Source organism: Sorex fumeus, unplaced genomic scaffold (assembly GCF_029834395.1).
Source record: "Sorex fumeus unplaced genomic scaffold, SorFum_2.1 ptg000010l, whole genome shotgun sequence".
Lineage (NCBI taxonomy): Eukaryota > Metazoa > Chordata > Mammalia > Eulipotyphla > Soricidae > Sorex > Sorex fumeus.
Genome location: NW_026606067.1, coordinates 24,511,488 through 24,529,005, shown reverse-complemented (window position 1 = coordinate 24,529,005; position 17,518 = coordinate 24,511,488). Strand labels below are relative to the sequence as shown.

The window sequence follows — 17,518 nt, the reverse complement described above, 5'->3', positions numbered from 1 at the left end:
AGGACTCAGTGGCCATTTGCCTCTTGAATGCCCCATTTTCTCCAAGGGGCTATTGTTTCATGTGTCAGGAGTTGAGTGTTGAAGAGGGATAAATGAAGGAAGAACTGAATTGTATAACAGGAAAAAAGAAATGGAGAAAACAGTAAAAATAAGAAGTAAAAAAAAATTTTTTTTTCTTTTTGGGTCACATCTACAGTGCACAATACTCCTGGCCCTGCCCTCAGGAATTACTCCTGGCGGTGCTCAGGGGACCATATGGGATGCTGGGAATCTAACCCGGGTTGGCTGATGTAAGGCAGATACCCTACCCGCTCCAGCCCCAGGGGAAGTAAAATTTTTTTGTTTTTAAAAGACAGAGTCATTTTTATTCATTTTTGCTAAGAGGACACCTCAAAACCAAAACAAAACATTAGAAGAAAGAAAAGGAAAAAGGAAGTCAAAACAGGGGAAACGTAAAAAGGATAAATAGAAGAGAAAAAGAAAGCATTTCCTTCTTCTGTTAGGTGTGAAATTTCCTCACCTTCAATACGAAGACATGTTAGCATTAAAGTACAAAATTTGGTTTTTGAAAAATTAGGCAGTAGTATCACTGAAAGTTCTCTTGCAGAAATTCCAGAGTGTGGGCTGGAGAGAGGGGTTCAGTGCTGAATGCAGCTTTGTGTGCAGGAGGGCTGGGGCGAACCCTAGCACTGCATAGTTCCCTGAGCTCTACCAGAAGCTACCCCAGAGCCCTGCAGGGTGTAACCCCCAAACGAAACAAGACAAACCAAACCACTAGTTTGATTAATCTGTGCCAGGAAATAGAGGCATCTCCTGAAGAGCAGACAGTGGCAGAAGTCCGTGGAAGCAGTTTTAAACACACCTTTTTCCAGCAACTGATTTTTTGGAATCAGTCTTTCTACATGCCTACTTTCTCTAACAGGAAATGTTTATCAAAGGTAATTAGATAGCTTGGTATCTGACATCTTCATTATGCTCTTAAAAATTCCTGGGCATGGGAGCACTGCAGGTAGGGCGTTTGCCTTGCACGTGGCTGCCTCGGGTTTGATTCCCAGCACCTCCAGGAGTGATTCCTGAGTGCAGAGCCAGGAGTAATCCCTGTGCATGGTCGGTGCAACCTAAAAAGCAAAAAAAAAAAAAAAAAAAAAAATCCTGGGCATGGACCCAGGGCGGCGGCTGAGTGTTCTATGCTCTGCCACAAATGTGGGGCTGCCAGCTTGGTCCCAAGCCCCACCTACATCGAGGAGGGCTGCCTTCTTGGATGTTCACTGTGTGTGTCTGGCTTAGTGTGGGGAGATGGAGAACCTGGCTTTTGGTGGTGGGTTTGGACCACTCTGTCAGTGCCCAGGCTACTCCTCATGCAGTGCTGAGGCCGGGGGGGGGGGGGGGGGGGTCACTCCCGGCAGTGTTCAGAGGCATGTGCTGGCAGCCTTAGCGCTCCCCAAGAGCCTGACTCCCCCTGATGCCTTGTAAGGTGCGTGGGGTCCAGGCCACTGCTGTCTGCTGGCGAGTTCTCTCCAGATCTGGTACCTGAGAGCCTCATTCTTCATCTTGGTGAACGGGGGAGCACTTGCTCTCCTTTCCATGAGTGATTGGTCTGTCTGTGGTGCTAGGGCTTGGTGGGGAACCCTTTATGCCGTCCTGTGGCTTCCCGAGGGAGTTGGGGAGCATCTGTCCTTGGCAGTTCCTATGTCTGAGAATCTCAGTAGGAGATCCCTGGGAGTCTGCCGAGTGGACTTGGACGTGGCTGACTTGGAGGGTCGATGGAGGCCAGCCCTTGACCCATTGCTCCTGGAGCTGGCTGACTGTGGACGAGGGTGACCTGCTTCCGTTCTGTTCCTGAGCCTTTTTGGAGTGTCTCATTAGCTGCCCATCACCCGTGGCTCCTGTGCCCATCTGCTAACTCCGCTTACTCTGTTTTCTTAGGCAAAAGAAGAAATGAGGTGCACTGGGCTTTCAGTTAAATCTGTCTGGCTAGTGAATTTTCTCTAAAGTTTAGTCACTTGGGGCTGGAGTGATAGCACAGTGGGTACGGCGTTTGCCTTGCACGTGGCCAACCCAGGTTTGATTCCCAGCATCCCATATGGTCCCCTCAGTACCACCAGGAGTAATTCTGAGTGCAAAGCCAGTAGTAACCCGTGAACATCGCCAGGTGTGACCCAAAAAGCAAAAAAAAAAAAAAAAGTTTACTCACTTAAATTGTTTTCAGGCTAGGAAATAGCTGTGTAGGTTGGGGTCCTTGGGAGTTTGTGAATGAAAGGACAGGAGAAATGAGACTCTGTCCTGCCTCTGGGGGAGATTCTGGGGCTGCAGTGTCCCTTAGGTTCTGCGTTCTGTCCCCAGGTCCCTCCCTTGAAAGGATGTGGCCACAGATGTGTGGACGTTGGGAACCCATTTAGTTAGCTAAGGGACTTCCCTCCAGCCTTCTCACTAGGGAAACATGCTGTCCTCCAGGATGCAGTGTCCTGCCACGGGGCATTTTGTTGTGGAACTGTTCTGACCTGAGTCAGTGCCCTTGTCTTTGTGTATTCTGTGTGCCCTGCAGTGGTGGTGCTTGGAGATTCAGAGAGCAGGCGATGGCTGATTGAGTCCTCGCTCCTGGACAGTGCTCGGGTCCACTGGACTGTGGAATTGGACCCAGGCCTGACTCTGCAGCCACGTCTTTCAGTCTGCAGTCGGCCTTTGGCCGTGGACAGAGGACCTGGAAGCCTCGTTTAAATCCTGCCTGGGTTGATGCATCCGTGATCTCTGTGCCTGTTTTCTGTTGCTGCTGCTTGTTTGATTCGGTGCCTTTCACACCCTGTTGCAGTTGCTCTGTGGCATGCAGTGACAGAGTCATGGGATGATGGAGCTGGAAAGCGTCTCCTCGGCATTCCAGGCCTGTTACTGAAGCCAGTTCAGTGGAAACTGTCTTTGGGTCATCCCAGAGGAGCGGCGCTCACCCCGCGGTGGGCCTTTCTCGGGCGGCTCTTTTCAGGGGTGTTGGTGGATGCACTTAGCAGTTTCTTATTTCAGCCTGGGGTGTTTGACCCACCATTACACAGATGTTCTTGTGCTTTCCTCTCTGCAGCTTTTTTTTTTTCTTTTACCGAATATCTTTTTTTTTCCCCTTTATTTATTTATTTATTTTTTTTTACAGTTGTAGATTTACAATTTCTTGTACTTGGGTTTCGATTATACAATGATCAGATACCCATCCCTCCACCAGTGCCCATTTTCCACCACCATGGATAATATCCCCTCCACCCCCATCCCACCATCCCCCCCTGTCTCTGTGGCAGGTCAATCCCCTGTGTTCTCTCCTTTTGGGTGTTGTGGTCTGCAAAAGAGGCATTGAGTGGCAAACATGTTCAGTCCATAGTCTACTTTCGACATGCATCTCCCCTCCTGGGAGGATCCTCCAAACATCCTTTATTTGGTGCTCCCTTCTCTATCTGAACTGCCCTTTCCTCTAGGATACCCGGCTGGCCTCTAAGTTATGGAGTAATCCTCCTGGTGCTGATCTCAGCTATTCTTGGGTATTAATCTCATACTTTGTTACTTTATGTCCCCCAGATGAAAGCAATCTTTCTATGTCTATCCCTCTCTTTCTGACTCATTTCGCTTAGCATGATACTTTCCATATTGTACCACTTGTATGTAAATTTCATGACTTCATCTTTTCTAACAGCTACATAGTACTCCATTGTGTAGATGTACCAAAGTTTCTTTAACCAGTCATCTGTTCTTGGGCATTCAGGTTTCTTCCAGTTTCTGGCTATTGTAAAGAGTGCTCTGTAGCTTTTTTATGAGTCAAAAAAGAGTAAAGGGAACATCATGTGAGTAATTGCAGTGTTAAATCACGATAGAAAACCGTTGGAGCTTTGCAAATCTTACCTCAACTTGAGTTTCGAACCCTTACTCTCTCTCAGCAACTTCTCTGTGCAGGCAGCCGTGCTAGGGCCGAGCTGGTGTGTCTTTGCCCACCCTCGGACACAGGCCGTCTGTCTTCACAGAAGCTGATTTCCTCGGGGCAGGGTGGGGCTGGGGTGCCCAGGCTGGAGTTGACCTCAGAGTGAGCATGACAGCCCAGCCCTGCTGCCGCACAGACTAGTTTGGCTCCCCTGAGGTCTGTCTTTGCCTTCCTTCCAGGCCGGTTTGATGCGACGGTCATCGAGGAGAGAAGACAGTGTGCTGAGGATCTCCTGCAGTTCTCGGCCAACATCCCCGCGCTCTATAACAGTCGGCAGCTGACAGAGTTCTTCAAGGTGCGCCAGCCTCTTGGAATAGTTTGTGTTTCAGTCCAGTTGGAAGGAAAGCCAGATCCAGACATTGAGAACAAGATGATTTCCTTCTCGCTGACCTCAGCAGGCCAGAAAATCCCTGTGTGGCCATTGGCTGGGGTGACATTAGGAGACACACAGTAGAAGTAGCTTCCATTGTCCACTCCTCAGCTCCCACAGGTAGAGGACGTGGGCAGACCCCACCAGGAGGGACCCCCAGGTGCTGGCTCCCTGTCAGCCGGGCCCCATTCCCGGCTGGGGGGGTCTAGTAGGCCTTCCACAGTGCCTCTCGAACTTAGTCCAGAGATTCGGAACCCATGCCACCATTCCCCAGCAGGGCCCGGCACCATGTGATGTTGTGCCATCAGCCACCCATTGCTGCTGCTTCCTGCAGACCCCAGCCTTCAGGTTTTCTTTCTTATGCCCGCAGACGGTAACACTCCAGGGCCGTGTCAGGCGTGTGACTGCAGGCCCTGCAAAGTGTCTTTACTGTTCTGTCTGTGCCTCCAGGCCTCTGGGGCTTGCAGTGCTCATCTGTCCTGGCTTCCGGGGGCTTCTTTGCTTGCAGAGTCTGGTTTGCTCCCTGCTTGGCTGCTTGGGCTTTGCTCACGTCCCCCCACTGCTCTTTGCTGTGCCGTGTGCAGCTCACGCTCCATTTCCGTTTGGTTTGGGGCCACACCCAGTCTGCCCAGGGATCACATGCCTGGTGGTGCTCTGGGGATCGTTTCGGTGCCAGAGACCAAGCCCATGTTGGCTGCGTGCAGGTACTGGACCTGCTGGACGATCTCTGTGTCCCCCGAGAATATGTCCTTTCTTTCTGGGATGGGGGTGGCTACTCCCAGCAGTGCTCAGGGCTTACTCCTGACTTGTGCTTGGGGTTTATACCTGGAGAGGCGCATGGGAGCATTTGTGGTGCTGGGGATTGAACCCTGGTCAGCTGCACATGAGGTAAGTGCCTTAATTGCTGTCTTACCTCTCTGGCTCCAAGAATGTGTCATTTTAATAGAAATATCTTAAATTTATTTAACATTACCTACGTTGCTGGAGTGATAGCACAGCCGGTAGGGCATTTGCCTTGCGCATAGTTGACCCGGGCTGACCCGGGTTCGATTCCATCGCCCCTCTCAGAGAGCTTGGCAAGTTACCGAGAGTGTCTCGTCCGCACGGCAAAGCCTGGCAAGCTCCCCATGATGTATTCGATATGCCAAACACAGTAACAACGTCTCATGATGGAGACGTTACTGGTGCCCACTCGAGCAGATTGATGAACAAAGGGAGGACCGACCTACGTTGCATTCAAGTGGTTCTCAAACTCGAAGTACTTTTCCTTTATGAGAGGCACACCTGGCAGCGCTCAGTGCTTCTTGGTGGTGCTTGGCTCTATGACTGGAACTCAGGACTCCTGTGTGCAGTGCTTGTGCTGCAGCCCTGGAGTGTCTCCAGCCTCTCCAGAACTTCTGAGGTGACCTGAGAGGCTGACATGAGCTGCTTTTTGATTTAGTGAATGCACTCTCTCCCTGCTGGGCCCATCACCGGTCCCTAATTAGCATGGCTGGTCACCCTGAAACCCAAGGGCGTGCTTGGCCTGGTGTGTTTTCCCTTTTCTGCCTTTTTCTAAATGAGTGCTTTGTAGACTCAAAGTAATACATAAAAAGCCACATCTCACTACAGGCACGGTATGATTCCTATTGAACATTTATTATTATTTTTTTAACAATGGACTGTTTAAAGCAGTTTAGGTTGACTGAAAAATGGTTCAGAGTCTAATTTTCCTGGGAGCCTCCGCCCTGCACGGGTACCTCCCCTGCTCTGAACACCTTGCCTTGGGGTGGGCATGTGTTACATGGGATGATCCCCTGTTGGTTCTAGAAAAGCGGTCATTTCTGGGTTTGTGGAAGGATCGTCTGTTTCCTGGCTCTTGTGCATGCAGACCTTTTTTTTTTTTCTTCCTTTTTTTGTACCGGCGATGCACAGGGGTTACTCCTGGCTCATGCAGTCAGGAATTACTCCTGGCGGTGCTCGGGCCATATGGGATGCTGGGAATTGAACCTGGGTCGACCGCGTGGAAGGCAAATGCCCACCCGCTGTGCTATCTCTCCAGCCCCCAAGTCCTTGTTTTCTCATGTAATGTGGTCACTGCGCTCTTCTCTAGGGCGGGGTGATTCATGATGGCTCTGAGTTGATCGGTCCCTCGGATGCTTGCCTGGACTCCCTGACTGACAGTTTTGCTGAGTGCAGCACGGAAGGTAGGAGGTTTCCCGTTTCCTTTGAATGATTGTGATGTAGAAAGAAGAATGTCAGTCACATGTTCATTGCAGAAAGTTGATGAATATAGGGGTTTGGTAGTAGTTTTTTTTCTTTTCACATTCTAACATATGTGAAATTTAACATGTGAAATTTGACATAATGTGAAATTGGGGATGTGGTATCTTGTAATAGGTCACAATGACTTTTTTCTTTCTTAGTGATGTGAGAAATTAATGGTTAATCCTGCGATTTTCAGCAACTTCCATTTGACAAAAGAAGGATTAGTGAGGGGCTGAAGTGATAGCACAGCGGGTAGGGCATTTGCCTTAAACGCTGCCCAACCCGGGTTCGATTCCCAGCATCCCATACGGTCCCCTAAGCACCGCCAGGAGTAATTCCTGAGTGCATGAACCAGGAGTAACCCCTGTGCATTGCTGGGTGTGACCCAAAAGGCAAAAAAAAAAATAAAAAGAAGAAGGATTAGTGAGTCTTTGGCGTTTGTATTGGCTAGTAGGGAAACTATACCCTCTGTCCTATGGATCCAGTCCTGCAGGTATCTTTATAAACAGATGATTTTGAGGGGTCAGAGGAGTAATAGTACAGTGGGTAACTGTGTGCATTTGCCTTGCACACAGTTGACCCGGGTCTGATCCCCAGCATCCCATATGGTCCACCCGAGAACTACTAGGATCAAATCCTGAGTGCTGAGCCAGGAGTACTAAGCATTGCTGGGTGTTGATCTTCCCCCTCCAAACAAAGCAAAACAAAAACAGACAACAAAAACTGGATGATTTGAAGGGCTGGAGAGCTGCAGTGGGAGGTGAGATTCTTACCTTGTATGTGGCTGTGGTGGCAAAGATCTGGTTCCGTCCCCGGCGCAACATACGATGTCCTGAGACATGCCCCCCCCCCCCCCCCCCCGGGGTCACTCCTGAGCAGCACTGGGTGTGGTTCCTCTCCACCTCTCCACCAGTGGGTAGTTCAGGGACTAGGGCTCAGGGCTGGAGCATGGAGCATGTGCCTGGCACATGGGGGTCCCAGGCTCCCATCTGGGAGCACCACTAGGTATGGCCCCCAAACAAAAAAAACAGGTTTGTCTGGGGAGGCTTCAGTCTGTCCGTGTAAAAGTCACAGATCAGACACTGTTTCTCCTGGGGCCTCCCAACCAGTGCCGTGCCTGGCCACCCCTCCCGCTGCCTGGCTGGCTGTGAGGCTGGTGGCCCTCGAGGGCTGCACTTGAGGGCGGTGCCCTCCGTGCTGTCTCTCAGCCTGGGATGGCGGCTCCTCCTCTCCCTTTCCTGCATGAGGTCCTGGGAGAGGAGTGTCTCTTCCTACCACAGCAGCGTCGGTCCTAGTGGACTGGATTGGGGCCACAGGGTCCCGGCCCAGAGCTGCGCAGCAGCAGGGGAGCAGCCGCTCCCCTGTCAAGCCCGGGTCGCATGCAAGGCAGGCGACCCCCTGCTGTGCTTTGCCCTGGTCCTTTCCTTGCTCTTCATGGCAGCTTCCGCAGACTTGAAGTGGAGCGATGGCACAGTGGGTGGGGCACTTGTATATGGCCGACCCAGGTTCAGCAAACGAGACCACTGTTGGTTCCCTGAGCCCCAGGAGTGATCTCTGAGCACTGCTGGATGTGGCCCAAAGAAGAAGAAAGCCGAGTCCTCCGAGTGGCCAGTGTGAGTGTGCTGTGTGGGGATGTCCTCCGGAGACAGCGGGAGCCCTTTATTTCTTGGCTTTTATTTCTTGGTTTATTTTTCAGCCGCACCTGGTGGTGCCCAAGGGTTACTCCTGACTGCACCCAGAAATCACTCTTGGTGGTGCTTGGGGGACTATATGGGATGCTGGGGGTTGAACCCAGGTTGACTGGGGTGTGCAAGAGGAATGCCACACTCTGACCCTACTTTTTTTTTAAAGTAGAAATACTGCCATTTATTAGCTATCGATTAAGCTGATTGAATTGACCATGAACTCCACATGACTTTTTTTTATTCAGAATGTTAATTTTATTATTATTTTTTGATCACCGTGAGATACAAGGCTTTCCTGTTTGAGTTTCACCCAACCCTCCACCAGTGCACATCTTCCACCACCAAGGTCCCTAGTGTCCCCCCATCCCACTCCTCCCCCTGCCTCTAAGGCAGACAGTCTCCTCCATACTCTCTTTTGTATTGCTTGTTATGAATAGCATGAGATGTTGCGCGGCTGTGAGAGTGGCCTCGTGCTCCTGGAGTTCTGAAATTTTAGATAATTAGGGTCTGGAGAAGTCTCTGCAGCTTGCTTGGCTTGGAGATTCTTTTGTGTGTCTCTTGATCATGGCCGCTAAGGAAGGAGCTTAAGTTTGTGGGCGTGACCGCCAGGGTCCCATGGGGTGGGGATGAGAGGGACCTGCCCATCCCCTATCTCCTGTGGCCTGGAGTTTGCCTCCCTGAACTCGAGTACCTGGACTGACCTACGTTAAAAAAAAATATTTTGAAAATTTCTTCCTTGAACTCTGCTCTGCAGCTGTGCAGGGTTGCAGGAAAGGCCAAGCTGACGGCTGTTTGTTTGTGCGTTGGTGTGGCCGGCTGCTCGTCTCTCTGAAGGGTGGCCGAGTGCCTGAGCACTGGAGACGAGGGGTGCGTCAGTGCCACGGGCTTTGTGTGGCTTTTGGTCCCTGCCGGTGCGTGCCGCGGTGTGCGGGGCTGGGCTTGGCCGGGCGTCTGCGTGCAGTGTGACTCTGCCCTTTGCACCATCGCTCACAGCATGCGGCTTGCTCACTCCCTCCAGGAGCTTTTCTGCCAGCGAGGCGTCTGCAGGGCCGCAGCCCCGGCCCCTCCCGATCCAGGCGCCTGTGGCTTTGCTGCTCTGTGAGGGAAACGGGCAGCGTGTCCAGCACTCGGGCAGTTGGCGGTTGACTTTGTCACAGGATGTTCTCCAGGCCCTGAGCCAGCTTGAGGAGCAGAGGCCAGAGAGCACAGCCAGACCCTTGGGGACAGGATGCAGGGAGCGACAGGTGAAAGGTACGGTGCAGGAGTCGGAGGTTCGGGGTGCCAGCCAATGTGGGAGGCAGCGATCCACTCCAAACAGCCCCTGCGAGCACATGTTCTGCTTGGAGTTTTGCAGGTGGCTTCATGGCTCGCACCTGGGCTCTGTTTGCCAGTGGCAGGAACCCGAGGCAGGCCATGATCTACAGGCCGAGGGAGGTGGTGGGCCTGGTTCAGATGAGACCTGCGGTGCCAGGTGGCCTGGCACTCTCTGTGGAGGGCAGGGCTGAGCCTGGGTGGTCTTTATTGTCCTCATGCCATAAACATGCGGCCAGCAGACCTTAAAATACCTTCAGACCTTCAGATGCAAGTGTTAAAGCTGGTTTTGTGGGTGTTTTGTTTATGGGCCACACCTGGCAGTGCTCAGGACTTACTCCTGGCTCTGTGCTCAGGGATGGCTCCTGGCAGGGCTCGGGGGACCATATGGAGTATCAGGGATCAAACGGAGATCAGCTGTGTGCAAGGCAAGATCCTTAACTGACCTTGTACTATTTCTCTGGCCTTCGCTTTATGTTTTTCAAATGACAGGCGGGTTTCTTAGTCTTCTTAGTCCAGAGAACTCAAACTACTTTGATAAATCTTTATCAAAGATGAAAGATTTCATTAGTTGCTAACATTTTTTTTTTAAATAAGAATTTTAAAATGATCCCCTGGCCCATCTGTCAGCGGCTGATGCCCGTTCTCTCTCTGGAGGGCTGTTCCAGTCCAGAGTGTCCAGGGGCTTCCTGGGATCTGAGCCTCATGCTCTGCATCCTTCTTGCCGACTGTAGGCTGCTGGGCTGCAGATGGGCTTCCCAGGGGTTGAGTCTGGCCCTTCCTTGCATCTCACCTGGCTGAGGTGCCACCTGACTCCCTCTGCAGCTTTGGAGGGGCACGATCACAATCACGACCATCCTGTTGTTCGTCGATTGCCTCGAGCAGGCCCCAGTAACGTCTCCTTTGTCATAGCCCTGAGATTTTTTTTTTTAAAGTGCCATATCAAAGCTCATTCAGGGTTAGGAGAATGACACCTATCATTGTTGGCATATTGGGTACGCCACGGGGAGTTTGCCAGACTCTGCCGTGTAGGCAGGTTACATTTGGTAGCCTGCCAGGTTGTCCAAAGCAAGAATGAGATAAGATGATTCGCGGCCACGCTTCCTGGAGCTGGGTTTTATAGTCTCTGGGTCTTGGCCGCTGATGGGATTACACGGCGCCAGGGGGTGGGTGTGACCCCCGCCTACTGGAATATGGAGGATCTGGGTGGAGGATGCTCAGCCCCGATCCGAGCAGGCTTGGAGATTTCAGCCCCGGAACCCGCATGCCTTTGTTCCTCTGCCGGTACCTTCATGCCTGTGGAGAGTGGTCTCAGCATGGTGGTGGCTGGTTCTGGAGATCTTCAGCTGGAGGGGCACATCAGAGAAAAAAGCTGGTGCTTCAGAAACCAATTTCTTAACTATCTGACTTTCAGTAGAAATCTTCCAGGGTCGATAGGTAAAATAGCAGAAATCCAAAACCAACATTTAATTCTTGAACCCAGCTGTAGAAAGCAAATCACTTCACAATGCTTTTTCAGCATGTCTGATTTGGGGGGGGGGGGTAAACTCTAGATAATAGTGGTGAATCTTTTATTGGAAAGGTGAATCTAATCAAAGCAGATGGAGTGTTAACTAGAGTTCATCTGCCTCACAGGGACGGGGAGGGGTGGGGGGGGTGGGGTTTTATTGGGGTTCTTCATGGTAGAAGATGAGTGTTGGTAAAGGGAAATGTGTTTGATATTTGCATGACTGAGACATAAACCTGAAGGCTTTGTAACCTTTCCCACAGTGATTCAATAAATAAAAAAAAAAAAAAAAAAAGCTGGTGCTTGAAACTGTACACATGGCTGGAGAGTACTTCAGAGAATAGGGTTTTTGCCTTGTGCGCAGCTGACCTGGGTTCGATCCTTAGCACCCCATATGGTCCCCTGAGCCCCACCAGAAGGGATCTCAACGGTGCAGAACCAGGAGTAAGCCCTGAGCGCTGCTGCAAAGACCACCTCCGCCAACCCCAATTTAAAGTTAAAGTAGTAATTAGTGTGAATGGCCACTAGGTGTCACCCTGGGAGCTCTCAGTCCTGTATTGGGATCCCTTTAGGATACACTCAACAAATTTGAAGGTTTTTTCTTTCTTTTCTGGGTAGGGGGAAGCCCAAGCGGTGCTCAGTGGGCTGGGGGTGGGGGGCTCTGTGTTAGCTGACATCGGGGGTTCAGTGCAGGGCCCAGAGACACCCATGGTGTTCTGGGCGCCTCCATGGCCGTGCCCAGTGGTGCTGGGGTGGGATCTCTTGCGATGGGTGTGTTGGTTGATGCTGGGAACCACGTGTGGGACCACAGTGGAGCTGAGGCCAGACTGCCGCCACGCCGGAGGGCTGCCTTGGCTTCCTGCCGTTGGCCAGCTGTTGAGGAGGGTGAGGTTGGACACAGACTCGTGTGGTTTGACAGTCGTGGCAGGAGCTGTTTCCAGTGCCCTGGAGCGAGGCAGAGCTGAGGGACTCCTCTCCTGACTGGACAGCCCACAGGGCACTGTCCTGGCCTGGCTTGTGCTTCCAGTGACCACTAATGGCTAATGGCTCTTCCCTGTTGTGTGGGCTCTGCAGGTTTCTCCAGCGACAGTGACCTGCTGTCCCTCACAGTCGATGCCGACTCCCTGGCCGAGACAGATGATGGAATGGCTTCCGGTCAGAACTCTCCCAGGAGAACGCCAGGGCCCCATCTTCCCATGGAGTCCGCAGGGCTGGGGCCTGTGGCTGCTGACAGTGAACACGGCAGAGTGGAAGAGGAGCGGGTGACTCGGAGCCTCTTTCCTGGAAGCTTCAGGCCCAGACTTGGCAGGAGAGATTACTTGGACAGAGCGGGAGAATTCATAAAGCTGGCTCTGAGGAAGGAGGAGGACGAGGACTATGAGGCCGCTTCCTGCCTCTACAGGAAGGGGGTGGATTCGCTGCTAGAAGGGGTTCAAGGTACAGTCTCATGTCTGTTGACCGGTTCTGGCGTGTTCTTAGGTTGGCCCGTGGGGAAAGAGTCGACCCCAAATCCCTTTAGTTTTGTTTATGATGCCGTGTGAAAGCCCCGTGGAGGGATCTGGACCTCTGTGCCTGTGTGCTTTCTGTTTTGGGGGTGGAAGATGGCATCTCAGAGACTTGGCTTTCTGTCTTGAGCAGTTCATTAACAGGAGCAGGGTAAAGACCCATGTGTGCCTGGGAGTGAGCGTCTTTGTGAAGAGGAGTGGGTGTGTGAGTATGCTCAGGCTTCTCCAGAGCATTTCCAGACGCCCCTGCATTCCTCCAGTGACCCCAGAACCTTTCAGACTTGCAAGGGCCAGGCTGGACCTGCTCCTCATCTCTCTCTCTCTTTCGCTTTTTGGGTCCCACCTGGCGATGCACGGGGTTCACTCCTGGCTCTGCACTCAGGAATTACTTCTGGCGGTGCTCAGGGGACCATATGGGATGCTGGGAATCGAACCCTGTTCGGCTACGTGCAAGGCAAACGCTCTACCCGCTGTGCTATCACTCCCGCCCTGCTCCTCATCTGTCCTAGGGTGCAGAGTCTCTGCTGCTGGCTGGCTGCAGGGGTGCTCGGCTACCAGTTTCCCAGCACCCATATTTGTGCAGGAGCCATTTTTTTTTTTCCCTGGGAGGCAGAGTGGAGCACTTCAACACTTATGTACTCTCCTGGACAGTCTTATCTGAGGGCGTGAGGCATCTGTCCAGAGGCTGTCCCCTGCCTTCTCCTCCCCGATTCACCGGGCCCTGTCCGTCCGGCCTGACATGTTGCCTGGACCAGAAATGTCCCCTGTTCTCAGCTTGCATCGGGAGTTCAGGTTAGGCATGCTGAGTGATTGCAAACAATTTGCTCTTATAGTTTCCCCTTTCCTGAAATATCACTAGTACTTTATTTGCATAAACAAAACATATTGTGGTTTTGTTTTTCGACCTTACCTGGCAGTACTCAGGACTTTCTTCTGGCTCTACACTCAAGGATCATTCCTGGGGCTCTGGGTACCACATGGGATGCCGGGGATCAAACTTGGTTAACCATATGCAAGGCCAGTGCCCTACCCACTGTACTATTGCTCTGGCTCATAGTGTTTTTTTTTCTCCCTGTCTGAAAGACACATGGATTTAATCTTAGAACACTTCAGAGTGTTACCACTTGATGGCACCAGAAAAACAAAAATTTTTCTTCAAAATGGAAATTATGACTGCATATCAGCAAATAATACCATGAACTTTGCAGACTGTGATGGTGGAGCATATTACCACCAGAGCTCGGTGCCAAACTGGGTGGCTCTGCTTTTCTCTCTGGGGGAGAGGGCTCCTAAGTGGTGCTCAGGAGGCCTGGAATCCTCCTGGCAGTTCTGGGTCAGCCTGGGGTTCAGTGGGAGGGACCAGGGAGGCAGTATGCTTGGGATGTCAGGGCCACACCTAGAAAAACTCAGTGCTCAGAGGTCTGCGTGGTGATGACAGACCAGGGTTGACTGCGTGCCAGCACTGCGCCTTTGTTCAGAGCTGTCTCCGCCACTGGAGTGTGTGTTGGGTTTCTTATTAAAGTAAGAAATGTGGGGCTGGAGTGATAGCACAGCGGGGAGGGCGTTTGCCTTGCATGCGGCCAACTCGGGTTCGATTCCCAGCATCCATATGGTCCCCCAGCACTGCCAGGAGTGATTCCTGAGTGCAGAGCCAGGAGTAACCCCTGAACATTGCTGGGTGTGACCCAAAAAAAAGCAAAGCAAAAAAAAAGTACCGTGTGTGTTGGGCGGGGAGGGGGGACGCAGTCAGACCACATGCTGCGCTACACAGCCACTTGCCCAGCCCTGGAGTGATTTTTATTGCTGATTTGTTGTCTGATCCAGAGAATTAGACTCATTATTCCTAGTTAGTTGGTTAGACTCATTATTTCTATATGACTCATTATTTCTAGTCTTCTGTTGTTTATTATTTGATGGTTTCTTATTCATACAGTTTGTGCAGTCTACAGTCCCTGCATTCTGGTTCTCAGCCAAGCTTCAGCTGCACATGGGGTCCTTGGGTCAGATACAAGGAAAGGGCTGATTTTGTTGGGAGGGGGTTAGTCACTACCCAGCAGACTGGGGAATGGCTCTTCTTTTCCAGAATCTTCCCATTGTTATCAAGGTGCTATTGCAATGACATCCAATGCACTGCGTCTAGCTTGGGCATATTTGCAGACCATGACATGATTCCCACCGTGGCTTGCAGTAAACTTGTCAGCAGTCCTCCCTCCCATTGTTTGTCCTGGTGGCAAGAATTTTCCACGTTCCCCCATAGCAGAGTCTGAATTCTGTCCCTAGTGCACTGACTTATGGAAGCCTGTTGCCCTTGGCCACTGTCTCACCTCCTAACCTTGAAGCCCGCGTCCTAACTCAGGGTCCAGTCTTGGATAGGGAAGTTTCTTACCCCCTCTGCCTGGACACAGCTCGCGGTACAGTGCCTGGGACAGAGTCTCCCGTGTCCTCCTGCTGTGGAAGGACATACCCCCTTTCTCTGCACACATGTTGGTAGGCTTCAGTGGTCACCACATCTGGGCTGTTGTAAGTGCTGCTGTGGCCAGCAGGGAGCTTGTGTGTAAGATAAAATTGGTTTGTCCTTTCTCCTTTGCCACAAGGAACTTATGTTTATTGGGTTATACCCATCACAGTGCTCCCGAGTCACTCCCGTTCCTCTGTGCTTATCTGTAACTTTTATGCTCTCTTCCCCAACCAGTTAATCAGCTTTTACCTTAATCAAATTCTGTTAACTTGTAAGGTCAGATCTTTCTAGGACACGTGAACTTGTATTGTAAGTTAATATTGCCTTTCTCCTTTCCTTATATCTTTTGAATAGTTTACTTTAAAGCAGAGTTCTTTTTGTATGGCCAAAGGAAGACAGTTAATATTATGCTTTTGTAACTTGGGAGTAAATTGTCTCCAAATAACCCATACTCCCAGGCATCAGCTTTCTCTACTCAGTTGCCCTTAGTTCCTAGCACCCCAAAGCAGGGTCCCGACGAGGGACTGAATGGACCGAGGGCAAGCTGTGAGCTAACCTGGCATCGAAATGGGCCAGGCAAAAGCACCACGATACTCAACTATAAGTTGAGAGCATGGTCATGGACAAATGCTGTCATGATCCAAAAGTAATGACAAGATTAGAACCCTGCTGGGGATAGGAAAGACTGTGTGTTTTCTTTTTTTTTTTTCTTTTCTTTTTTGTCTCCAGCCAATGGAGTGTGTGGGGTTTCTTATTAAAGTAAGAAATGTGGGGCTGGAGCGATAGCACAGCGGGTAGGGCGTCTGCCTTGCACGCAGCCAACATGGCCGACCTGAGTTCGATTCCTCCGCCCCTCTCGGAGAGCCCGGCAAGCTACCGAGAGTATTCGATATGCCAGACACAGTAACAGCAAAGTCTCCAATGGAGACGTTACTGGGCCCGCTCGAGCAAATCGATGATCAACGGGAGGGCCTTTACTTTACTTACTTTTTACTTACTTTTTAAATGTAGGAGTACTGCTATTTATTCAGCCACTGATTAGCTGATTGAATTGGGCATGAACTCCATCTTACTTTTTTTAAAAAATTTTTTATAATTTTATTTATTGAATCACCGTGAGAGCAGTTACAAAGCTTTCGGGTTTAAGTCTCGGTCATACAATGAAACACCCATGCCTTCACCAGTGCCTGTTCTCCACCTTCAAAAACCCCAGTATACCCCCATCCCACACCCTCCCCCAACCTGTGGGGCAGATGATTTCCACGTTACTCTCTCTCTACTTTGATCACATTCAATATTTTGACACCAGACCCACCATTATTATTTGGGATTTTACCCCAACACTCAGATCTGCTGAAAAGGCAACAGTAGACAATTTGTTTCCTATTGCTGGTTATGAATAACATATGATATCATGCGGCTGCAGTAGTGGCCACGTGATTTTGAAATTCCGAAATTTTAACAATTAAATCTGGAGGGATTTCTGCCAAAACCTGCTGGGTTCCGAGATTTGTTCCTGAGTCTCTTGGATCATGGCCATTAAGTAGCTTGATCAGGAGCCAGAGAGGCCGTTCATGGGCAGCGACTCAGGGTCTCATTGGGACGGGGAGGAAAGGGCTAGCTCCACCCCCATCCCATGAGGCACCATGTATCTCATCACTGCGGGCCCAAACTTGACTGTCAGTGACCTCTGGAGGTTGATGTCCACTGGGCCGCCAGGGGGAACAGGCCAAGGCATGAAACCTATTCCCATCTGGGGTGGCCCAGTTCCGGTAACCTACTGCAGAGACTGGATGCATTTCTGCCAAAAGCTCCTGGGTTCTGCGATTTGTTTGAGTCTCTGGGATCATGGCCATTAAACAGCTTGATCAGGAGCCATAGAGGCCGGTTGTTGGCGGCAACTCAGGGTCTCGTTGGGGTGCGGGGGAAGGGCCGGCTCCACCCCATCCCGTGAGGTCCCACGTGTCTTGTCACTGTGGGCCCAAACCTGACTGTCCAGTGGCCACTGGAGGATGGCGGCCACTGAGCCGCCAGGGGGAACAGGCCAAGGCACGAAACCTATTCCCACCTGCGGTGGCCCAGTGCCTGTAACCTACTGTAGGTACTGGACCCATTTCTGCCAAAAGCTGCTGGGTTTCGAGATTTGTTTCTGAGTCTCTTGGATCATGGCATTAAATGGCTTGATCAGGAGCCAGAGAGGTCGTTCATGGGTAGCAACTCGGGGTCTCGTTGGGATGGGGAGGAAAGGGCTGGCTCTACCCCCATCCCGTGAGACCCCACATGTCTTGTCACTGCGGGCCCAGATCTGACTGTCCAGTGGCCTCTGGCAGATGGCGGTCACCAAGCCGCCAAGGGGGAGCAGGCGGAGGGACAGCACCCTTTCCCCCCTGGGGTGGCCCAGTGAAGTAACCTACTGTGGGGTCCAGACGCATTTCTGTCAAAAGCCGCTGGGTTTCAAGATTGTTTCTGAGTCTCTGTGATCA

The 17,518-nt window shown here is 51.4% G+C and overlaps 1 protein-coding gene across 1 annotated transcript in view; it reads left to right on the top strand.

Annotated features, from left to right (window-relative positions):
- RPS6KC1 (ribosomal protein S6 kinase C1) overlaps positions 1 to 17,518 on the top strand; it is a 101,937-nt gene that overhangs the window by 12,006 nt on the left and 72,413 nt on the right. Inside the window, exons 4-6 of the mRNA XM_056110806.1 lie at positions 4,132 to 4,247; positions 6,415 to 6,508; positions 12,147 to 12,509. Coding sequence (XP_055966781.1) covers positions 4,132 to 4,247; positions 6,415 to 6,508; positions 12,147 to 12,509 — 573 coding nt within the window. The remainder of the gene's footprint in view (positions 1 to 4,131; positions 4,248 to 6,414; positions 6,509 to 12,146; positions 12,510 to 17,518) is intronic.